The sequence below is a fragment of the Anser anser genome, assembly GCF_964211835.1.
Source record: "Anser anser genome assembly, chromosome: 4".
In the NCBI taxonomy this organism is placed as follows: Eukaryota; Metazoa; Chordata; class Aves; order Anseriformes; family Anatidae; genus Anser; species Anser anser.
Genome location: NC_139724.1, coordinates 30,995,233 through 31,020,706, shown reverse-complemented (window position 1 = coordinate 31,020,706; position 25,474 = coordinate 30,995,233). Strand labels below are relative to the sequence as shown.

The following is a 25,474-nucleotide window of genomic DNA, read 5'->3' as shown; positions in this document are numbered from 1 at the left end:
ATTTTCATGATTTTGTAAACCTGAATTACCAGCATCACAGCCTTCCCTTTCACAAACTGAAAAAATCCATCCCTCTCCTTACAAGATAGCCATTTCAGTCCTCTGATCATTTCACTTGCTCTTCCCTCAACTGACTTTAGCTTCTGGAGATGTTGAGACCAGGCTGCACACACAACCCAAGAGGTGGTCTCTCCAAGGTTTTAAATAGCAGCCAAGTGAAGCCTTTACATTAATCTCTAGTGAAGCTCTTCTCCCAAGTTTGACCCACTCGGTTTCATGAGGTTCTTGCAGAGTTCTTCACAATTTCTCATTCTTCATATACCATGGAAAATTAATACCTTTAACAGTGTCATTTTTAAATATAGTTCATGTATTTCATGACAGACCAAAAGAAGATACTGCTGCACAGCTTATTTTATTTTAATTATTGGTCTCAAATGTTTTATTTGGCTAGGGTAGGGCTTCCCACAGAGATACAGGTGGAATAGGCTGATAATCTTCAGGAAAATCTTGTTGATCCTGCTTGGAGCTCACAGATGTTTGTTTAGAGAATTTACATGCCAAGTTCTATATCTGTGCTATACCTCAGGCAACTCTTCATCTTATTTGTCACTCTCCTTAGGTCTCCTTTTGACCTTAGGTCTCAGTCTTCCTGCCTCTGAGAATATGGATTGACCTAACTGACCTAAACTGTTTTATCTGGAAATGGGACAACTCAGCAAAACTGTAATGAATTTACACAAATGTATCTGAGATTATTTAGCCTGAAGTATGCAGTAATGTCCACAAATAAATAATGTTTTCATAAAACAAATCAAATTACTTTGTACAGGAAAGAATGTTTAAAAATGTTTCAACATCTTTGTGTTTCTCATTAGTCTCTCTTGGATCACGAAAAAAATGTAAACTTCAGAGACTAGAAGTTCTGAGGCTACTTTAACTCTGTGTGGGTCTCCATGCCACATAGATTTCAGTGTCCTTCTGCTACTTCTCTACTTGCTCGATGTCTGTTATAAAGTTTACTAGTCATTGATGAGTACTTCTCTTCTGGTATCATAAATGGTCATGGCCTTTTCTGCTCAATGTCTGTGTAAGTTGACATTGTCACCATGGCTAAAGAATACAGTAATACTGCTGATGCAGAGACCAGAAGCTCCACAGTCACAGAGAAACAGCTTAGTTAAAGTCTCGTGAGTAAACAGAAAATATTTCCACAGGAAGAGCTTCATAATATAACTTGGATTGTTTCTCTGAAGACGCAGTTTCAAGGCCATAGTTCTTTTTTAAAAGTATCTATTAATCCATGGAGTACTTTAATATGTATTACAGTTTTGTTATTTCAGCTTAGAGATCTGAACTGAAAACATGATGAAGACACTATTTTATTTTGTATATTCCTGGCCTTCATATGACAAAAGCAGCAGAAAGTCAAACAATCCATTACTTGTGATAATGCCTTTCCTGTTACTATAAAAGGACAAACAAGTTGATTTTTAAAATGCACAAGTTTCAAATGGAAACTCAGTATGCAATGTAAAAGACATTAAAACCCCTCAGATTTGCTATCACTCTGCTGTCTGGCAGTTTAATACAGATACAAACATATTGCTCTTTTTTGCTACAATTGTAAGCAGAAAACTTTTTATATTATATAGATGCATTAGCAAGGGAAGAGTTAATGCTTTGAGAACAAACGTTGCATCCATAATAAAGTTTTGTTTAAACTTCAACTTGCGTATACCCAAAATTGAATTTATGCTCACAAACAATAAAATTATACATGTAAACAGCAAATTGCATAAACAATTCACTCTGTATGACCCAAACTGAGCACTTTGTAGGAAAAAAAAAAAAAAAAACTAAAGTATATTATATACATATATATGTATGCTCATATTTGCATACACACACATGCAGGAAAGCGTTCCCAGAATTGCTACTGGAAGCTTGTCCTTTAATGTACCCTAAATATGTATTTCCATTTTTAAAACCATGGAATTTACCTTTCTTTAATACAGTGCATTATAGAATATAGAATATATATATATATATAAAATATATAAATATATATATTTGTATGTATAAAGAGGGAAGTTGCTCTCACAGTGCTCCACAAAAGTTTTCATGTCCTCAGCTTCTGAAACGTTTAGGATTATTAACTTGCTGGCAAGCTCCTGAGGAATTTCAAGGCATCTGTGCCTGTGCTACTTATTTTAAGCTCTGTCTTCCAATGTTATGAAATCAGCAAACCCTCTTGACTTTCTTAGTAATTCTATTTTATGTGGTTCTAGCTTTCAGGCAGATTCAAGAATGACATAATCTTCTTTTCCCACCCACAGATTTTGGACTGTTGCTGTTGGTTACACCCTTCCGAGTAATGTGCAACATGAATCTGTCTGATCCCATATGCCCATAAATGGAAGGCAGCCCAGCAAAGATGACTAAAACCCAGTTTCTTGGCTTTCTGTTGATCACCACCATAGGTAGAGCAAGGCCTCTTCATTTTTTTTTCCTGTCTGTTAATATTATTTAGGTTTCTGTGCCGGAATGTCAGTCCAACATCACGCTGTTTTAGAAGGAAATGGACTGACTTTTCAATACACTTTACTCCTGTTACCGAGGGGTGAGCAGGTATCTTGAATACAGTAGCAGCGAATAAACAAGCTATACAAAGTTCTACTATTGTGTTTTTTACCAGAGCATTTAAGTAAATGCACTCAAAAAGTAGAGAATTCTCCACTTGAGTAAAATAAATAAAAAAAAAAAATTAGAACTTGGCCAGTATGTACTCATAAGCACTATAGCAATCATACTTTGTATTATTAGCAGTACTGGATTCAAGTACCAAGCTATGTAGCAACAGGGTAAACATCATAAGGAAAAGGCACTTTCTGAAGTTTGTTATCAACATTATTGAATTCAAAACATTTTACAGTCCAGTCCCAATGCCAGTCCCAGCAAGCCGCTCCCGACTTCCTGAAGACAATGAGAGTGTTTGTAGGAGTAGGAAATACAACGTTTTTATACAGCAGAGACAGCAAGGCTTCCAGCTATGCATACCATAATGCTAAGACATGATCATAAGGTGAGAGCAGGATGCAGCATGCACAGAATGCCTTGTCCTAGACCCAAAGCCAGAGTTTCAGAGAAAGAAGTACTCCTTGGCCCTTGGAAAGGGCAATGTGTGCAGCACTGACACAGCTCAGCTTGCCCTGGCCATTTGCCCTGGGCTCATGGGTGCCTGCAGAAGTTCTGAGAAGACATTATATGCCTCTCTGGTCCATATAGGATAGAGGGTGAGACACCTGTCCATCCCCTTGTACTTTCCACAAAATCTAGACATCATTCTGCCCTGCAGATTAGCTCTAATTACAACTTGGTCTCTATGCCTCTGCCACAAAAAAAAAACAAAAACGAAAACAAAAAACTAGTAAAAAAAAACACCATTCCTTTACAAAGGCAATTCATCTGCAGCATTCATCTCCACAAGATCTCGTCTTTACAACTATGTTTTTTCATAACTTGGTCATGCTCTTAAGGACAGCACCATAGTTACTTGGGCCTCTAAAGTTCAAGTCTACCAAAAAACTTTGCTCTAAGCATAGCTTCAGGGCAATTACTCACTCTGTGGCAATTACACTGTTGCTTTAAGAACTGGCATTTACTGCCAGTCAAATTAAAAATGTTCATATCATACTCAAGGAACACTAGTCCATGTCTAGAAGAAATAGCGAAGAATATATAACCTGAAAAGATAAAAAACACTCGACTTCTTTCTATTCTTGGGTAATGTGTCAACTCTGAAAAAAAATGGTTATTATGAATCAACGAGTTTGCATCAGGATCACAGAATCATAGAATGGTTTGGGTTGGAAGGGACCTTAAGGATCATCTAATTCCAACTCCTCTGCCATGGGCAGAGACATCTCCCACCAGACCAGGTCGCTCAAAGCCCCATCTAACCTGGCCTTGAGCACCTCCAGGGATGGGGCATCCACAGCTTCTCTGGTCAGCCTGTGCCAGGGCCTCACCACCCTCACAGTAAAGAATTTCTTCTTAATATTTAATCTAAGTCTACCCTCATTTAGTTTAAAGCCCTTGTCCTATCACTACACTCCCTATCAAAACTACTTGTTAAAACCCCTTGTTCTATTGCTACACTCCCTGACCAAGAGTCCCTCCCCAGCTTTCCTGTAGGCCCCCTTTCAGTACTGGAAGGTCGCTACAAGGTCTCCCTGAAGCCTTCTCTTCTTCAGGTTGAACAACCACAATTCTCTCCGCCTGCCTTCATGGAAGAGGTGCTCCAGCCCTCTGAATGTGCAGTCTGAGAGGCAGAAAAAGAGAAGGTAGAAGACAGAGTACTCATGGGACATTCTTCATGATCAGGTAGACTGCTATATCATCTCTTGTTCCTCTTCTAAGTTCAGTGCAGGTGAAAGTCATGATTTTCACTCCCAGCAGAGTGTGATAATCCAATTGAACATGTATATAGCAGGAAGAAAACTGTGAGATAGGCTAGAAAACGGGACAAATTGATTGTAATAGTCACCAAAGACTGAAAATCATGATAAATACAACAGGAATTCCATGTGAAATGGGTTGAGAGAATTATTTCTTTCTCTAGGCTCAGGTCAAAATGCAAGCTACAGTAACATCTTTATTTCTGTGATAGAAATTACCTGGCTAATTTGTTACAATATTTTAAGAAAGGGATAATATGAAAACCCAATATGATTCTACTTTGGTGCAATCAAAAAGTCCAAGGCACTCTAAAAGATGGCCTCTCAAGGTAATTGGTAAGTTCTAGGAAGTTTTTACAAATGTATCTGCCCTTTACTGACAGAATAAAATAAAAGATTATTTAGATGGCCAAGCTCTTAATGAGATCTATTTCTTCTAGTAATGCAATTCTTGTTAATAGCTCTTTTGATACTAAGAATGAAAATCTGTTTTAGCTGCAGTGGAATTGTAGTTATTTAAGACATTAAATTCACCAACCACATTAACATGAATATTAAACATTTTAGTTTCTCATAATGACAAACAATAATATTACACAAGCACTTTCAATGATATTTTTTAAATGTTATACACCTTATGGTTTTTTTACTATACATGAAGACAAGAGTAGCTACGAAACCATTCAACTTCTGCCACCATCTCATGGCAAAAAGATCATATATATTCCTTTAGAAAGACAGTAAGAACTTTTTTAAACAGACAGGTAGAAAGTATATGTGAGGACAGACTATATCAGTTGATATTTTACTTTTGGAACAGAGTATTTGCTGGAACAGATTGAGGCTAAGAATCTAAAGTGCTTGTCCAAGCTTCTCTAACAACCTTACCTGTATGAAAACTTGGGGCAAGTCATCAGCTGGAATCATCACCCCACAATGGTCAATCTTAACAGAAAACCTGAGCCTGAATTGCTGGCAAAAGCTGAGCAAGCAGCACAAACAACATTTTCTGTTCTGATTTTAACAATGCTCACATCATTATTGCATCTGCCTTTCGTTAGTATTCTAAAAAATCATGTCAAGAACATTGCAAAAACAAAATGTGTATACTTACTTTAGCAACGTATTTGCACAAAGCTAAAGCTAAATAGCTAAAAAAGAAATAGTAATACCAAAGGATGATTCTGTGAGTAACACCTAGCTAATCAATAGACAGAAATATCAGACAATCTATCCACACATCAGACCAATCCATACTGCAAATAGTACGTTGTAACAAATGACTCATGACAAAGTGTACTCCATACTGTACAGGGAAAAACTGCATTTGTCAAATTAATTATTATTGTTAAAGCCATGCTCTCCTCACTCTGAATCTAAATTTTATTCACATCCAATAGAAATATACCTGCATTTAAAAGAGTTGAATCTAGTCCTTAGATTTCAAAAGATCAAAATAAAATACATTGGGAAATGCTGGAATTTTAGTGTTCTTAATCAAAAAGATAAATTCCTGTACTAGGTATGTTTCAGTATGTAGATGTGATGGCAGTTTTCATCGATGTGTTAAGTGCCTTAAATCTCTGTTCCCATTTAAATTTGCAATAAAACTTTTACTGACTTGAATGATGACAGTAAGAGTAATCCAGACTAATGTACTGAAAATACTGTTGCTAATTCTCAAACATATTAACAGAAGGAGTGTTCATGGTGTGTGCACATTACTACATCATTTATTGTACTATTTAACTTTTTTTCATTTCATTTCACTGGTGACATAGAACTGCACTGTGTTGAGCTGCAGCTGACATTTAAATGATGCTTTTAAGCCACGTAAGACTTCTTATTTAAAAATAAACTTGAAAGTTTGGAAAAATAAAAATTAAATAAGCCTATGAAGTAAATCAATTTTGCTGTCAGTTTTTGCCTCACACAAAAATTTTTAAAGACTGTCCCTCAGAAGCTCATTCATTCATGGGCAATACTTTGGCTCCATGTGCATTTATATAAGTAAGAAGAATTTTGGACCTCCTTTCTATTACATCAATAAGCTTTTCAATTCCTTTCCTGCCTCCTTGGCTCTCCCAGTATACTTTGTCAAGGAACAAAGACTGAAGCAACTTCTCCCGTAAACGCTGGCTCCTCAGCACTGAAACTGCAGATTCAGGGAATCTGGAAAAGCACAAAGAAAATCATCAGTTTTACCATCACTCTGAATTGCAATAATCATGTTGTGGTTTAGCAATTGATCTTATGAATATAGACTGCGACTCAGGAGAGGAAGTCCATGCATGACTAATCATATGCATGTTAATTGTATCTTTTACACAAGTAGAATTACTCATACATTTTTAGACATCCTGTAATTCACAAAATGCTTCATGGGCTGATGATATTTATTACAGTAACTTAGTGTCCCTTGCTTTTTGATTATAGTATGGTAACTCAGAGCAGTGCAAATTGCTTACAGAAGAGGTTTCCACAGAAACAAGTTTACATTAGTGGAGTTCAGACTTTCCTGTGTTACATCAGTCATGCCTTTATAGGTAAGGCATGAATCTGTTCTGTAAGGCCCTGGCAACTTGCAGATGCTACAGGTTGCATCTGCAGATGCAGATGCTAACTGAAAGTGTGTTTAGGGTAAACATAACTAAGCTTCACTGACAAATTAGATCTCCCCAAGGACCTGGCAGAAGAAACCTGGAGTTAATGTAACACTGACACAGTAATAGTATCTGTCACGCAGCTTAGGGAGCAGGACAAATCTCTTCTACACCAAGTACCCAGGCACCCTTTGTGAGCAGTACTTTATTCCTACTAAATGCTAAGGAGAGATTTTCCTTCCAACTGCAAAACCAGGAAGAAATTATCCATCTTTTTACAAAACTAATAACTTAAAACTTACTCATTGATTCCTTGCAGTATTTTGAAGTCAAGATTGTCCTCGCTTCTGTCAAAGAAACCATTATTGTCTATAAAGGCCAAATGCCTTCGGTCATGCCTTCTCTGCACTATGTGTGTCAGGTCGACAGCATCCTGATTGCTGCATTTCAGCGTCAGCCCTTGCTGCACGCAGGAATCTTCCTTCAGAGGTTTGAATCCGCAGCAGTTTCTGTCTAGCCGGTTATAGATCTAAAACCAAGCACAGCAGAGCGCTGACTGAAAACAACTTCAAACAATTTGGGGCACAGTGCCACTGTCAGACTTCGCTCACTAACCCAGCTGGCAGGAAAGCAAGCTCAGAACAAGCATAATTAAAGGGAGCAGTGAAATGGCATTAAAGACCTTGTCCCCAAATTTCATATACTGTTAGAAGCAATTTGCCAGGCTACATATTGTATCCATTTGATGGCCATGATTTGTTATGTCAGTAGGCATTCCTTGAAAATAATGGAACAATAGGACTTTGTAACAAGATGGGGAATACAATTCAAGTTTTTACCAAAATGCTGTAGTTTTGTTTTTTTTTTAATTTTCTCTGTGAGCACAATAGAAATAGCACAACCTGACATACACGAAGGGCCTCTATTTTGTAGACTTTATCAGACTTACACAAGCAAAAAAAAAAAAAATTATTGAAAAGATGAGCAAGAGGAACATTAAGTCAGTCACCAGAACCTACCAAATGCAGGAATGAGGAGTGCATTTCTAAACACAGAGAAGCCTCCGTGAGCTGCCCTGTGGTGCATACTTCAATGACATTATGGCCCAGGCTATTGTTTCACACGCAAATGCTCGCTTATTCATCACACAGCACTTAGCTGGGAGGAATACATCTGGTCTAACTTTAGCGGTGTAAATGCTAAGCATCTCTCCTGACCTAGTCATTTCTGTTTCTTACGTAAACAATGACAAGTACTAGGCACCCCCAGTGCAAAGGATGCCATTTTAGGATAACTGTCTTGCATGGGAAGGATAAATCACTCTTCACAGGTACTTCTACCCTCTGGTGTGTAGATGAGAATAAATGCCCAGCATTTCCAGGGCCCTGAGTGCACAGATAGGCCTTAATTGGCCTAATCAGCCTCACCTGGGACCTCCACACCCACACCTACCCTCTCTCTGCCCACTGGCCCAGGAGCTCTATACAAGTTCAGGCTCAGGCCCTTAGTTCTCCTCTGGGCCTTGCTGTGGGAGCACCTGTTCCTCATCCTGTTACCTGGTGCTCCTGAATTGTTGCTTGGTGACCTTGGAGCTGGATTGCCACCTTGTCTCTGCCTGATGCTCACTGAGCTACCTGAGGGACCCACTGTCATTCCTTCTGGGCTGCCTCTTGGGCCATGGGACCAGCCACGCTGTGTGGATGTCCTGCCCTGGCTTCCCCTGGGGAGCACCCCTGTTCTTGCTCACAGGTGTTTACAGAGCAGAAGACAGGTAAGATGCCTCCAAGGCTTAATGAGTATCTAATTAATGGTTTTTTTTCCTCTCCTTGTTCACTGTGTGCTGCTAACTCTTAAAACTGCTCTAAGCATAAAAATAATAACACTCATGTAAACATGAAACCTTCTAAAGTTAGTCTAAATTTTTGACACCCCACTGAAATGAAGTGTTGTGACTTCTCATGATTTAGAGCTGTGCTTAAAGTTAGAAAGGCCTCCTATGTTTTTTCATCAGATGAAAGTCCAAGAGTTGTTTGTGTTCTCTTACATAGCACTATTGCCACTGGTCTTGCTGCCAGTGTTTATTTTCAGCTGAGAAAATCCTGAGGAAAGGAATGGATTTCTCTCTCTTCCTTGCTGAGCAGCATTCAGCATCTTCAAGCCCAAGAGCCCCTGTTGTTTGCAGTGTTGTAGCTCATTTCTCATTTAATTTATTCTAAGTTTTGCCAAAAAGTGAAATAGAGATTTACAGACTCCTTTGATGCATAGCCCTAATTCGTCTTCACCACACCTCATTACATGCATTAAATAGATGAGGAGATCATGTTTTTGCAGACAGCCTCTTCATAATGCCTTCTGTTAGTGTTAAGGCAGAACACTGGGATACTCTGGAGCTGATGTTGCAACCTTAACAGTTTAACACTGATTTGTTATATATTTATGTATGTACATGAGTGCTTCAAAACTCCATAATTAAAAAAATAATTTTTACTTTTAATGTCCTTACTTTACCTGAGTTCTTGAAGACAAGTAAAGGTCAAACACAAGCATTTTTCAGCTTGCTCCTATGTTTTATATTATTTGTTATTTGAATTCAGAAGATAGGAATCTCTTTAAGGGCACCAAAGCCATTCTGATGGAAGCATGTTTAACAGGGAATACTTCTCACCAGTACTCTTTCTGAAAAATTCATGAAGCAGTTTTTATCAATGTTCTGTAGCTTACCACACTAGACTTGGCACTGTTAAGGTATTTTTATTGATATTAAGCCCAGTTTCTGCTATGATTAATTTCAGACTATTATAATCAATGTCCTCTGAATATCTTGAACACTATCTTGTTATCTTGATGTTTATGCTCTTCAAAGTCTAAGCTGTTCGGTTATCTTTGCACCACAGTCATGGTAAGCACATTGTAACGTGTATTTTAATGATTCTTAAAATTCTCTTTAGCTTTTTCTGCATCATTGATTCTGGTTCCATCTTATATGCACAAGAGGAGAAAATTCACCTGCAGTAGTGTATTGATGTGGCTTTTCTGGGGGAACTGCAGATCCAGGTAGGTTCCATGGAGGCTCTAATTACCTTGCTGATGCAGGCAGCTTTTTAACAGGATATTGCAATTGAGACCTCCTGGAGCAAACTCCTAAGAACTTTGATTTTTTTTTTTGTACATATGTCTGCACAAAACCATACATAAGAAAGGTGTTAGAAGGTTTTTTGGCCTTTTCCAGTCTAGAGGTGGGCAGATCAACATGGAAATAACTAGAGACAGGAAAACCTCTTGGTGCATAAAGCCACATATTCTTTACCATAACTGAAGACTGAAATCATTGAAAAGCTTGAAGTTTTCCACTCAAAACTAGTTACCTGGTGTTATAAAGCAACCCAGGTTAGAAGGGTCCTCAAGAGATCATCAGGTCCAACATTAATATGTATGATAACAGTATAAACATTTGTACCCACAAGCAGCATTTGCAAGATAATTAGTCTATTAAACAAAGTTGCTTATTTATTTAGACTATTAAACAAAACTACTGGAATCCTCGCTTCTATTAGGGCTACACACCATAGCTTGGCATTTTAAAATTGGAAACCCTTCTTAGCATTTTTCATGTTAGAATCCTGTAATGTGCTGATAGACTAAAGTCTGAGAGCACAGGTAAAATTTTAACCTTTGAACTGTAAGACCTTCTTTCACTCACTTTCTGGTATGTACTATCTTCTTTGGTAGGCAACTGGAAGCATAAACTGACACCAGATACAAATGAGGGCAATTTTTTTTGTGTACAGTTCTATCCTGTTGTACTTTATTTCAGCTGACCTCTCCTTCTGGATAATAAGATTTCTATTATGAAGTTTAAAAACTTGTCTTAGGGGACTTTAAAATAATAAGAAAAATACAGAATTCATGTGAATTCTCAAACTGTTCAGAAACAAAAGCAATGGCATGAAAATATTAAAACTGATGCATTATGTACTATTTCTATATGGGTATTACTATGTTTAGTACCAAAAAAAACCACGTATGACCTTATACCAGTTTCAAAGGGTTATTTGCTCATAGTGGAACTAAAGATGGAGTCATCAGACAAGTGACAGTATATTTTTAGAGAAGAATTTCATGCTCTATGTTTAACAAGTCTATAGAAATGCAATTTTCAGGCAAAAAAAATTGAAGCATCATTCATCCTGTAACAGAACTGAGAAAGGCAGGGATAGACTATGCATAAAGCAAGGCATGATTTCTGTATTTCAAGAAATGCAACTCTAAAAAGCTGAATTATATGCAACTCGAATGCAGTGCACAAAGCTAGTGCTTACTGTAGTTTTAAATACAGATAGCATTATATAAACCAGTAAGTGCTGCAGGAGGCTTAGCAACTCTGACCTGTCTGGCAGGCAGGGGTGATTGGAAACAGTGCTGTATCTCAGGAAGGTTTAAAATTAGCTGCCATCCATATGCAGGTACTCCAGTATTAATATTCTACTGTATAATTATTGTAACTGTGGTCATGTGGTGTCATAATACCACAAGGCAAAGCCCTGGCATGGTATTATTTAGAGAACTAATCCTTATGTGCAAAACCTAACTGAAGAACAGCAGCTTTGTTGTTCATCAGTTACTGCTCTACTCCTTCCTCATTAAGTCTAAACACTAAGTCACTGGTAAATTTTTTTAAAAGGCAGAAAATTTACCACTACAACTATTGTCTTGATCCATATTTCAGTTGACTAAAACCAAGCAGCTGAACCCTTTCTCATCATGAGAACAGAGCTTTGCAGTTGTGAGCAGTCAAGGACCATGTCCAGTGAAAGGAGTCAAGGAGAAACAGTATGCCTGACTCAAAGGTGAAATAAAAACAAGATGTTTCAAGACAAAAGCCTTTGCTTCCTCTTTTGGAAAATGAGTCAGTCAAGTTCCTGATTTTTCCATGATTACAAGCTGAGTTTTGAACATTTTAATCATAAACAAATGACTTCAAATTGTGCAAATTCATCTTTCCCCAATCTTAAAACAAACTAAAATTACTTTTCTAACAGTCCTGTGTGCTCATGTGACTTTTGAGGCAGATAACTGTGTTCTATAAATGTTTTACCTGCAGAAGAAAATCAAAGAGTGCCATCTTGGACCATTCATGATGGTGGATTTCAGTACAGCCCCACTCAACTTTGGGAACTTTACCATTCTGCCAGCATTTCTGCTTCAATAGTTGCTGATATCTCCCCCAGGTTAATCTCACTGAAGAATGGGTATTGTTATCTGTTGGACTCAGTGAGGAATCCCAGAGAATAACAGGACAGGCTTGACCAGCTGAAAAAGGAAAAACAAATAATTGCTATACTGGAGCTATACAGACTTGCTTGATCTTTCTTTAGACATTGCCTAAGCATCAATAATTATAGCATTTTACAGATGTGGCAGAAAAAAAAAATGCCACAGACAAATAACTTGACATCCTTTGGTTAATGTGGTCTTATTCCACATCTAAAACCAGCCACCACAGGAATGGACAAAGAACAGGCATTGTAACTGCCTTCAGTGTACAGAAGACTTTTTTCTCTTTGAAGCAGGAGATTAATGTAAGAAGTCATATATTAAACCAAACTATTACAAAGTTCATAGGTAGATTTAGAGCCTACAATGCTGTTGTGAACCAATGCTCTAGGTTTCCCTCACTGCAGTGAATTGATGATGATTTACAAGAGCTGAAAACTTCTCTCAAAGGGTGTTTTCCTGGGTAATGGGCATAAAAAGATTACAAATCCTATACTCAAAGTGGATTTATACTGTTTTCTTTTGGTATTGTATGCCTATAATGTATGATTTCACAATCCTGAAATGATGTATGAGAATACTGTAGAATATGAACCTAGCATGAATAAACACTTTGACAAGTATTTCTTTTATTATACAACTATAACATGAGCTAGCTTTTTTTCTACAATGATTATGGCCACATTCTTTAATTCTTTTTCTCTGTAAAGAATATTCCACTTTTTCCTGAAACTGGTAAGTCAAGTGTCTTAGCTTTGGTGAATTCAAGTGTTTGTAGTATTTAGTGGGAAGTAGCCTCTGCAAAGAATTTAAAATACGCTAAAATACATTTCACTCAATATCAAATAACAGGCATGTGTATCCTCTTTAGGAAAGTGGTACTTTCTATTTCATTGCTGACTCAATGCTTCTGTTGCTGCCTTAAGCAGTCAAGGATCCAGGACTGACTGCGGTTTGTACACACTTTAAAACAAAGAAAATATTTATATTTTTGGGTGTAGACAGAAGGCCAGGATACAATGTCTTGGTATGGACAGGAGGAACCATTCAACTGCAGAGCTGTCAGCTAATAAATAACAGGTGTTGGAACATGTGCAAAGCTTTAGAATTTATTTATATTTGTCTTGAATGTCAATAAACCTAAACACCACAGTTGTATAACTCATGGGATAGTTATATGCAGCTCGTAGAGAGACAAACTGTGTCTTCTATATGCACTTGGACCCAAAGATGCATCTGAAAAGAAGCGCTCAATCTCTCATGAAAGCAATGAGCTTCATGGCAACTTCTCCAGAGGCAACCTGGACAGATGTCTGTACAGAGAAAATTGGCATCCGTGACAAGCAGGAAGGTTAAAAAAAAAAAAGCCAATGCAAATGTTCTATCTGTAAGCAGAATGAATTGCTGATGGATCTCCACTGAGCTGAATCAAAAAGCACTTTCTTCAGTGGATGCTGACTGATCTGAAACAGGTAGGAAATTCTTTGTCCAGAATTAGCAGTGAATCATATGTAAAGATCTACCTTTTTGTTGCCAAAAAAAGCATGATAAGACCCCACATGCAGTCAAGCTCAAATGTGTGTTCAGTTTCATTAGGAAAAGTAGAGAAAAGCAAAATCTTCTCAAACACCAGAATGTATTTGATCTTCTCTCTGACACAACATGTGCATACAAGGTAGTCCTCAAACTAAACCAAGATGCAGCTCTCCACCTCTTCAACTCCCCTCTCCATTGCCTGATGGTTTCTTAGGAACCCAGGTGGTGTCCTTTTGTTAGGAATATCAGTCTCTCTTTCACTATGATCAGTACTTCCTTTATCAGCATTGTGCACCAGCATCTTTTCTCGGCGGGGGGGGTGGGGGGGGGGAGGGGAGTGTTGAGCACTCCTGAAAAATCAGGCTTCTCTACGGAGATGCTTGAATAAGCATTTAAGAATTCAAATTCAGAAACCCTGGCTGTTTCCCAATCTCTCTCACTCTAGCTCCATCACTGACATTGTAGATGATTTTAGCCAAGTCAGGTCAACTATTAGCTAGGCTACTCTACCAAACCAGTGGGAGAAATCATATACAAGCAATAAGAACTGCCACCAAAAAGCAAAGGACAGTGTCCTTCAGGACCAAATCTGAACTTTTATTTTTGTATCTCTGACAGCAGCTTATGTAACTACTTGCAAAATTTTTCCACAAGCCAAACACACAAACTGTCTTCTAACAAAACAAACATCTCCTGTCTATCCAAAAGGGACATGATAAACAATAGTAACATAAATACTTGAAAAATATGAATAATATCTTGCCAGTTTCCATTAAGACACAAAAACAATGTTAAAAGACCAAGGCTAAATCCAGGAAATGTTTGCATTTCAGAGGAAATGGGAGCAGAAAAGATGAGCCAAAATAAAATCTTTCAACTCTGTAATATAAATTGAATTACAGGAATATGAAACAGCAGCTTCAGTAAAGAGCAGTGACTCAATTTTTTGACACTGGCAGGAAAAATATGAAGATGCTGAATTAAAGCAGATAAGGGGGTTGATTAATAGCTGCATGAATTGGCATGACCCCAGCGAGGTAGGGAGAGTTGTTCTGCTTCAGAGCTCCCAAGCATGGGGCTGGAGTAAACTGAGCAATGGAAAGCAAGGCCTGACCAGGAGCTCCCAGTCTGACAGCCAGAACTAAAGGGGTCCAGCACATGTCAGAATACATCCAATTGTTCTGGGAGGGCCTCTTTCCTCTGCAGTTTTATATGGTAACACAGAAGGTTAATGCTTTGCTGCTGCTGCAGCTCCAGCAACCAAGGATGCCACTGCTGCTTGTAACTGAAGGACCTGGGGTCTGAAATAACTTCTGATAAACCCACCATGAGAGAAGGAAATACTGTGACAGCACCGGTGAAGCTTGGCTTCAAAGCAGATTGACTTCATTTTCTTTTCGTCTGCTGTTTTAGACTCATTTAACCAGTTGGCTACCTAAAGATGAAAAGATCTGCAAAATTTCACGGAAAAGTCTTTCGAAACTTGTACTGGAACCAGCTTCCTAGTAATTCATATGGATTTTTCAGCACCAAAATATTTCTAAAAATTCCTTTGGCCCTTAGGGTCCACTGTGTCAGGGAATCCTGAGCTGAGTAAGCTAACACAAGGGAAACCTCAGGTTGCTGAGGCTAGACTGCCCCAAGGTGCTCAAACTGCTTCATTCACAGTTAGGTAACGTTCCCCAGCTTGGCTTCTGTATCAGTATCATCTTAGATATCCAGACACCATATCACTTTAAAAATGGTCTACATGCTTTTTAAGCATATTTGCATAAATACTTTTGCAAATGTTATCATACCATATTGTGTACTAACTTATATCCACAGCATTTTTTCCGACTTTGAAAGAAATACTTTCAAACGTTCCCAAGAGAGCTTCAATAAAGAAAGCAGGTCTTTCATGAGGTGTTTAAAGCCCTTTCTCGAGCTCATCATTGTTTGCAGTGATGCAGTACAGTTTACCGCTGCCACACTTGAAAGGAACAATTTAGTTGCCCACGTAGTATCAGGAAGGGATAATTTAGTGTAGAAAGCTGAGGGGTACTGATACAGAGCATTATTTCAACTTGAGAGTTTGTTTTAGATTAAATTCTGAGAGCAAATGCAAAGGACAGAAGCAGGAAGAATGGAGAAGTTAGGCTATTTATTTTTTCCTCCTACTGCACCTTATTCGCAATGTTTCTGTCCCATGTGCATATGGATGTCCAAATTAAGGAGTTCATGAAATCTGTTGATCTCTAGCCTACGGACTGCACTGTTGCTCATACACAGCCTTCTCTACCCAACAAAATACTGGAAATATACCCACTGGTATATGCATTATGGTATAAGCATTATGGTATAAGTTGTTTGGGTTGGTAGAACACCGGGACAGACAAATTGAAGCGCTTTAGAGTATTCTGAATGCATAAAGCAATGCCAGATTTTTATTACTCCCTATTTTGCCCTAACATTAATGATTCATGTTACCCTTACCTGCTTTTGCACAACTCATGGTGGGATGGCCAAGGCAGGCTGATAGTGCAGGGTATAACAGGAAAATCTATGGCTCCATTAATCACATGGAAGCCAATAAAGCAAAACGACAAGTGTACCTAGTGGAGCTGTCTATCACGTGTCATTCGTCTGCTTGCACTAAACTAACCATGAAGGGTTGTTACTCAGAGGAAGAGCTTCTTGCACTTTTCAGGAACAAAAAGTTCTGGCAAATAGTCAGCTCAATCCTCAGCTAAGAAGCCCCACTGGACTGAGTACACCTGTGCTTGCTCCTTTCGGCACAGGATCAAACATAATTAGCCACATTTACCACATCAGAAAACTGGGGGGGAAGAGGGGTGGTAATTGGCATGCAGTAGCTCAGGCCTTAAGCAAGAGATGCAACAAAACTGTGCAGCAGTTGCTGTGCTGTGTACCAAAAGCTGAGCAAAGACTTCAGCCTCATCACTAAGGTCCAAGGAGCCCAAGTCCTCTCCCTTTGGTGGTGAGCTGCAGAAGAGCAGCAAACCCCTCCTCCTGTGTTACTTCATCAGTGACTCGTGCCCTGGCAAACCCCAGCATCGTCCTACGCTGCTGCTGAGCCAGAGGCAAGCTGTGCAGTCATTTTACTTTGCTGCTCTGCAAGGTGACCAAGGTTGGTCTGTGCCACTAAGCAAGGTCACTGAAGTCTCTCCTCTATTCCTTAGGTTAGGACCGTCAAATAATAAAGATTCTCCATCCTGTGTTATTAATGTGACCATACCAAAACTCATACACACAAGAGCCATCCTCTGCTTTCTCCACAACAGATGGAGCTTTATGATAATTTTTTGGTTGCTTTACAGGCTAATCCTTTTTGGTTTATAGGTGTTTTGGAGCTCACAGCATGTTCATGCCTTGTAGTTAGCAATAGGAGTAATGAGTGCTTGTGTGCACCCGGACTTGTGCTCTCTGCCTGTAAGACTGAACTTGCAAGGGCTTTGCTCACCTGTACTCCCCAGGCTATTTATGTTAGATCAATTAACTGCAAAAATATGAGGGAAAGAGTTACCATGCCCGATTTTTCCATGCATGATGGAAAAAGAATATAGAGCATAAAAAGGTCCAGTTAACACTGAAGAAGGTTTACAATTAACTAGGAAAGAGAAGGGCAGTAGCCAGAGAAATTGCATACAGTATTTCGCTAGGCTTTTAAAGAAAACACATCAGTGAGGGAATTGTGGGAATAAAGGAAACAAAACCTCTACAGGGATTTACTAAGTGGTTCTTTGAAACTGCTCTGACAAATGAATGACAGTTTTGAGAAGCTCATTTTTTAAGATTTTAATGCTACATCAAACATGTCTTGTTACATCACATCACAACTGAGGCAAGCTAAAGGGAGGTGTCGTGGGGAGAGAGATGTCAGCCCAGAAGCTGTGTACATTTGTAGACACACACAATCTCTACTCCTGCACTGCTCTCTTTCCCATATGAATAACCATGATTATCAGAAGCTGCCCTGCAAAAACCATTGGAGAGCCCACCTAATCTTAACCTAAACGCATGCAAGTAAGTTAGAGAAATAAGCTCACTAAGTGTCCATATTGCTCTTAGGAATATGCTTTTGTTCATTTTCTCAACACAAAGGTGTGTTTTCAAGATTATGCTAAATACAAGCATGCAAATAGTAATGAGCGCAAGTAGCTACTAGGCATCTGAGCTCCAGCATATTTTGAGGCTAAAGAAATGGAGAGAGACAAGGTACGGCAACTGTTCCAAATCCTCTGTTCACCCTTTAGCTGGAAAAAATGAAGTGGGACCAAAATAATGTTATTTCTCTTCTCATCACCTAGCAACACTCTTCTTGCTATAGGAACATAGCCAGTTATGTGGAAAAGAAAACTAAAATGAGCAGAATGACTCTCTCTGTCCCAGACAGTCCAAAACATGCTTCAAGGTGACAGACACCGGGTGACACAATGCACAATTAGCCTAATGGGCGCTCACAGGGGCTTGCGGTCTGTCAGCTCTGCAGCCACACCAGGCACAATTCCTCCAACCGAACTACCTTAACTCTTCCTGACAGCTCTAGAGCAATAAATCTCCTGCCTAAAAATAACCTAGGCATAATGTATCTTCCATGCTCTGCAAGTACGAATAATATTCAGAAGCCACCAAACTGTTATTCCTAGAGATTCATTCACACAGTTGCACAGGCTGCCAAAGGGAAGATTTACAAAGTAGGAACAAATCAGAGATCGCTAGGTCCTCCTCCTGCTGTCAGATTTTAGAAAGTCATTCCTGAATTACTTGTTCATTGTTTCTTTTTTTTTTTCTGACAGATGGATCGATATAAAAATATTTTCTATAAGCTAATTTCAGCAGCAAGAAATGAACAGCAAAAACAAATAGCTGGCCACTTCAGCAATGATTCATTAAAATGCAACGTAGTCCTTTAGGGTTGTGATTTGCAACTGTACAAAAATAGCAGTTACGCTGAAGATGTTTAACAAGATGGCTATGTTAGAAGTAAACTTCTAACTGACATTACGTCTGAAATCTATCTTTAATTTCACTATAGGATAGAAAGCAAAAATTTGCACTGAAAATTGTTTAAACCAATCATGTAACCGGCATACTGCGTTATTTCCTGTATATATTTCTGTCTGCATAATATATAATGAAGGTATGTGTAATGAGCCTCAAAACGTCAAGCTGGATTCACTGAGATGTAGTAATATTTTTTGAATTATCAGGGGAGAGGGAAGATATTTTTTTTGAAAATTGACAGTTTCCAGAGTCAGTAGTAGCATTAAGCTTCTTCAGGAAGTCCCCTACCTCTCCAAGTAGGTTATCTGACAAAATACAAAACACCTTTCCTGCACCATCTGTTTGAGAGATTAATTCTTGTGCTCGCTTTCAATAATATCTTATTGAAGTCAAATCTAAGAGATGAGAAAACAAAACAAGACAAACAAAAAAACAGAAATGCTCATCGAATCACCAGGTAATCTTCTGGAATTTCTTTCACCTCTTTAGTCATTCTGTACAATGCCATGCGATCTACAGATGACTCCCTCTCTTTTTTCGCATTCTATAGTCTCATGGACAGCGAATCGTTAGAGCAACTCAATTATTGTATTTATTCTAAATTTCAGGGTACAGTATCCTTTGGACAGGACAATTACATGGAAGAAATTGCAGACAGATATCAGCTTTACTCCCCTGCAACAACTGGATTAGTTCTCAGACTAGCAGGAGTTAAAGGCTGCTGCTGTCCTGCAGTTAATGTGGGAAGGGGAAGGAAACCTCAGCACCCCATCTGGAAGCTGAAAATCATAGGAATGTGTTACCTTGGAAGAACTCCGACTTCCTGCTTACAGAAGGTAAGCTCCTGTTTAGCCCCAAGATCCTATCCAAATGAAAGGCAAACACTTCGCTCATGTCAAGAGGTCTTTTGATGATGCCACAGTGCCCTCGATTACAAGCAGCTTCTGTGGTGCTGGGACCCCTCTCAAATACTACCAGGACTGCTTTCTGAGAAGGTACTTCTTGGATGCTCTCTATTGGAGAATCTGCCAGCATACGCATGCTTAGGATATCTTCTTTGCTCAGCCAAGAGGGAGAGCTCTCGCTGTAAATCCTGATATTGCTCTCCTCAGCCTGGCGCTGTGCCTTTAGACCTCCAGAAATCCCCCCAGGTCTCTGGTGACCTCGCTTCCCGATTGCCATTTCTTTCTGCCTGTGTTCATCCAGGTGGTGCTTTCCTGCCTCCGGAGCTATTGCTGCTCCCTTTGCGCCTGCAGCACGTGTGGCCCTCCCCGGCTGCTGGACAAAGGTCTCTTCCTGGCCAGTGAAAGCGGCTTTCGGAAAGTGCTGCCCATAGGACAAAGGGATTGCATGTTTCTTCCTGCGCTTTGGCTTCACCGTGCCTCTGATGTTGGCAGGCTTGCTGCGCTTGGACCGCAGGGTGATATAAACTACATTGTGTGGCACCGAGGTCCCATTGCCACCAAGCTGGGGTTCCTGGAAGCTGGGTGGTGACAGGGTGCCATCCAGTGGGATGCCCAGAAAAGGAGTTTGAGCTGCATCTTGGAGACTTCTGGAACTGATTTTTTGGTGTCCTCCTCTGTGCTGGGGTAAAACGTGACCTACTTGACTGACAAGGAATCCCAGGTAGATCACACAAGCAGTGCCCACCAGCAGATTCCTCCTTGTTCTCGGTCGCCTGCAGGTCCACAGCCTCAGCACCCGTGGGGAGCAGAGGCAGCAAATAAACAAGTTTTTGATTTTACCTGGCTGATCAAAGAAGGTCATTTCTCTAGCAAATCCGCATGATGAAAACAGCATAAAGTCTTCCGTACATTCCAGCCAGGATGATGATGATGCATGATTTCCCTTCCCCGATTTCTATTTCTCCTTTTCCAAATAGCTTCCAGCATGGATGATGGACAGAGGCTACTGATATGCCTGGGAATGTGTTCAGTACTAAGGATCCAGACACTCCACCTCTACAAGCCGTTAAATTCTTATCAGCCACCACGGGGCAAGTGATTGGCTTCAGAGAATGAATGGAGCCAGCTACGTAAGCAAAGTTTACTGACTTGTAGCCTAAAATATCTGAAGTTCTCCTTTGTAAACTGCAAAAAGAAAAGAGTTGAGCTGATAGTAGCATTTCATTTCATTACTCCTGTACAGTATCTGTGGTTCTATATTTTAAGAGACAAGTTCTAGGTGAGACAGTATACATAAATCCAGAAACATGACAGAATACATCTTTCACTTTCTAATTACAATACAAATTAAACACCAAAATCATGAAATACAGGCTCAATTTGCAATCTCAGCTAGATGTATTCCATCATTAGAAGAAAAGCTTTTCAAACCCAAATCATTATCTTTTTCTTATGAGACAAGAGTCTTTACTAAAACTCATGTTATGGAAATGCTGTAAATTATAAAATATTATCCACCAATAACTATAGCAGTTAAATATGCACATATTCTCTAATACAAAAAGAAAGGAGCAGTGCCACATGTCTAGAGTTTAATAGGAATATAGTTCACATAATTCATAAGCCCCCATTAAAGAAGAAAGATGGTTAATTCTTTACACTCTCATGAAACCATAAAATAGGATCTAGATATAGTTTTTCAAATAAAATGACAGTGGCTTATACATCCTTTCAAAGAAACAAAGATATATTAAGTGCACACTGTATACTTACTGCTATAAAAATGTAAAATTTAAAATCTCTTACCTATTCAGCTTGACTCATCCTTTGTTCTGGTAAACTCCTTAGGTTAACAAAAATAACTTAGTAAAACTGACGTTCTCGAAGTATGCTAGCACATATTTCATTTTTAAATATGGTCCACATGTAGGTATTTCATTACAAGCTAAATACTCTTTGGAGCCTAACTGTACTGAGAGGTTGTTTGCATGTGAACTGCTATAAACTTACATGAACCTCACGTTATAAAAAAAAAAAAAAAAAAAAAAGAACTTCTATTTTAAATTCTGTAATGAAAAGTCCTGTGAAGTATGTGCCTTCCAAAAGTGCATTCCATCCATTTCTAACTCCTGAGGGCCCTCTAGTGCACTGCAGGCAGATGTACTGAAGAAATTCCTGCTTTCCACGGTTTTCCCTTTTTAAAAAGAGGGCCTTCTGACTTTTAGATCTTTTGAGAATTGTATGTTCTTGTGAGGAGAAATGAAAAACAGACCGTGGTTTTAAACTGCTGTTAACATGCTATTAAACAGGAGCATGTTTTCTATTTGTGCTTTCCAAAATGAGGCACAGCAGTCACTATGCAGATGGAAAAGTCAAGGCAGTAAGATGTTAACAGCTTGTGAAAAGTTAAGCAGTGAGACAATGGCGCAGCTATGACTTCTGACTCCTTGCCTAGTCCAAGTACAAAATAATAAAATCTCTGTTTACTGTAATTTAAACTAAAAGAGACATTCTCTGCTCCATTATTAATACTCTAAGGGGAACAGATTGTTTAAGGAAATGGTTTCTGTTTCAGATGGGTCTAATTTGAATTTATAAAAGTTTGTGAGTGGATTTTTTTCACTGACCTCACTTTTCTTTACTTTTTGTCTAAATATGTACTACCAAGTTAAGACTTCAAGATCCCTAGCCATTACTAGGAAAAGAGCTTTTTCCAAGTCTGAGTTCTTGGAGGAATGGAGATCATAAGAAATCTATCTGGCTCTTAAGCTCTTCTCTCAATTTTTAGTTCAAATTCAACTGCAGGGATGTATCCCACCCCCCCCCCCCCCAAAAAAAAAAAGAGAGAGATTAATTGATTAATTTTAAAAGCTCCAGACAAGTGTATCAAAAATCTCAGTATAGATATGGCTACTGTTGCTTAATATCTTTCACACTTTAAAGAAGTTCCCCAATGCAGACATTATTAGATCAGCCTTAGATGCTTGAGGGTCCTGCTGAAAGATGGATGGTTGTTAGCTAGAGTTATCAGCTTTGCAGCCCCTTTGACCAACCGTGACCATAAATCACTTACAGTGAAAATAGCCTCCTATATTCCATTTAATATCAGTGCAAAATATCAGCAAATTATGCAGATAAAATCAGGGCATGGAGCATATTTACACATACACATGCAATCTTTTGAAGCTTAAGATAGGCTTTCCCCTTTAAACATAAACAATGTAAAATAAACAGATCATTTAATTACACCTTTTGGATTTTGTTTCGACTTACTGGTGATTTTGAAAGCAGGCAATTCATCATGAAGCTTATAACCACTGCACATCTTTCAATTAATGCAAAATTTTATTATTATTATTTTTAACTTGCATTGCTAATGGCACAGAGTTGCTTGGGTTGGTAATGTAACACACTGCAATAGCTAATTTTGAATGTCCAGTTCTTGCACGTAGACTGTACCATGACCTGTCCATGGCAATCAAGCAGTTCAGAAATACAGTCAATTCCAGTTACTAAAAGCTTTCCTTTGGTATGGCATTTCTTTTAACTTTTGTAACCTATACGATCTTCCTACAACAATTCTTTAAAGGTTATGTAGAAGAAAGTATAAAAGGATTTGGAGTATTTTTTTCATTCCTGATTCCCTTTGTAGCCTAGAAATTGAAATGCAGTGTACCCATCAATGTGCAGTGTTGATTGCTAACGTTTTTTTTAGGCTTTAAGTGATTATAGCAATATAATTTCCTTTATTTTTTCATGTTCAGGAAAGAGAGGTCTTTTTCTTATGTCATCCTGTTAAATTCTTTGGAATGCCTTGTTGCAAGAATTCAACTAAATAGGATTTAATATCCTGTTAATTTAATAGATATTTGCCTCTAAAGTTCATATCTGGATCTTTAAAAGATACCATATTAAGACTATTTTTTTCAGCTCCCGTGTACAGTTCCAGTGCCCTACTAGATTTCACAAAATAATCAAGTCTGGAATTGCTATGGAGTTGTTTGGAAAACAAACTTTTTGTTGTGTTTCAGGATAAATAAGGAAGTGTTTGCTGTTCAGGTTGGTAGTATTCTTTTTTCTTCATTTCTTACTAACCCAAAGCTGCAGCAGGGCACTAAAAGGGTGGATGGGTGGATCAAGCCAATGGCCACAAGTCGTAAGTTCCCGCATCCTGACTCTGGTGTTGGCAACCACAAACAGCACCATCCAGGTTTTTTTAATGCTCAGCTCCATTTTCAAAATGAGAAGACAAGGGTAACCCATATTTTAGTGAGATAACAAAAATTTACTAATTCACCTTGAAGTTCTCTAAACCTCCTGTTCACATGGTTTTACACATAAGTGATCCTCCCATATGCAATATCCTATAGCCTTTCACCTTTCTCATCCTTCCTAATTCTGGCAGTAAAACCTCTTCCTTCTCATCTGATGTATTATTCATACTCTTTTTATATGACATCTTTCCTAGGTAGTCTTACTTCTTTAATCTACACTAAATACAGCCCTTCACAGCAGTGAATACCATACCTGAAAAAACTAAAAATAAGCACAAACTACCGAGAAAAACATTTGTAACAACAAAGCAATGCAATATTAATATTAACACAAAAAGCTTCTAAGTAGCTAGTGTGTTTCCCTCTGAAAGGCCAGATTACATCTTTATTTTTTTCATTTTATCCTTCCTTCTTGCACCATTTGGTCATTTCAGTTTTAAGACATATGGATTTTAAATATGAATAATTTTTTAGCTTTCTAAGATGTCTCAGTTTGGTTCCTTCCACTGTAGTTATGACTGCAAAAGTTGCTGTGAATAGAGAAATACCAAGAGTTGGCAAGGAATAAAATATTTCCTATGCTGCCTTGTAGAGCATTTTGCAACGAAAGACAATCTATAAGCAGACACCTGCTATATTCAGAGAAGGCTCTGAAATTTGAATGTTGCCGTTTTTGACTTTAGCAAATACTTTGCATTCATGGACATCCTTCCCCAAACAGTGTTCATCTCCAATAATCTATGACTTCAATGAATCCAACCACTACAAATCAATGAACTGGAATCTCTGCATAGTTAGTAATAGTTTAATTTGTACCATCAGTGCTCTTTCAACTATTTTGTTGATGAGAAAATGTTCCAAAACCAGAATGCTTTGAAGAAATAGCACGGAATAGAAACAGCGAGAAATAGGTGGCATCAGTTCCAACCGGTCACAGACAGTGATTAGAACTGATTATTGATCTCTCTTTTGAGATCTGTTCCTCCAAATGAAACCAGAGGCAGGATTTCTGGTAAATATATTTTGTTCCAACACCAAAATATTTTGAGATCGAAACTCAACACTCTTTCTCCTTGGGCACTTGAAAGGGTGTATGTAGTTCCAGGCTAGGCTCATTACTGGATGTGCACTTGCTTTTTATGTGCAGGAAACTAATGGTTATAAAGATTAACATTTTTTCTTAACATTTTCTTTTTTTCTTAATAAAATGACGTAACATGTAGACTTGCATTGCCTTCAAAATAAAAAGCACTTCTTTTTTTTTTCTGGGCTATGTTTGTGACTTAGTATGTGATGTTGTTCCTCTTGGATGCACCACAGCTAAACTGTCTCCATTAGACCTATTCTGCTGTTCATCTCTCAGTGTCACACGGACAGGCGTTTTATGTTAAAATGGCGGATAAATCGTGCAGTCC

The 25,474-nt window shown here is 38.5% G+C and overlaps 1 protein-coding gene and 1 long non-coding RNA gene across 2 annotated transcripts; one reads left to right on the top strand and one right to left on the bottom strand.

Annotated features, from left to right (window-relative positions):
• Nucleotides 1-413: 413 nt before the first annotated feature.
• On the bottom strand, nt 414-21,836 carry GASK1B (golgi associated kinase 1B). Its single transcript, XM_083833731.1, has 5 exons — nt 21,592-21,836; nt 19,684-20,970; nt 12,159-12,373; nt 7,366-7,592; nt 414-6,632 (listed from the first exon to the last, which is right to left on the bottom strand). Exons 2-5 carry the CDS (start codon nt 20,678-20,680, stop codon nt 6,425-6,427), a joined length of 1,647 nt encoding a protein of 548 aa, XP_083689857.1. The 5' UTR covers nt 20,681-20,970; nt 21,592-21,836; the 3' UTR covers nt 414-6,424.
• LOC310898519 lies at nt 7,600-19,677 on the top strand. The gene is made up of 4 exons (XR_014583355.1): nt 7,600-8,834; nt 10,012-10,117; nt 12,165-19,337; nt 19,489-19,677. It is a non-coding gene; the product is annotated as an uncharacterized lncRNA (long non-coding RNA).
• Nucleotides 21,837-25,474: the final 3,638 nt, after the last annotated feature.

What these genes read in the sequence shown, in the direction of transcription:
- GASK1B (XM_083833731.1), bottom strand. Translation starts at nt 20,680, where the DNA reads ATGCTGTTTTCATCATGCGGATTTGCTAGAGAAATGACCTTCTTTGAT. An exon ending in GAAGTCGGAGTTCTTCCAAG is followed by an intron (nt 12,374 to 19,683) that starts GTAACACATTCC and finishes TTCCTTTTTCAG; the next exon opens with CTGGTCAAGCCTGTCCTGTT. An exon ending in TCTTTGATTTTCTTCTGCAG is followed by an intron (nt 7,593 to 12,158) that starts GTAAAACATTTA and finishes GCTTGGTTTTAG; the next exon opens with ATCTATAACCGGCTAGACAG.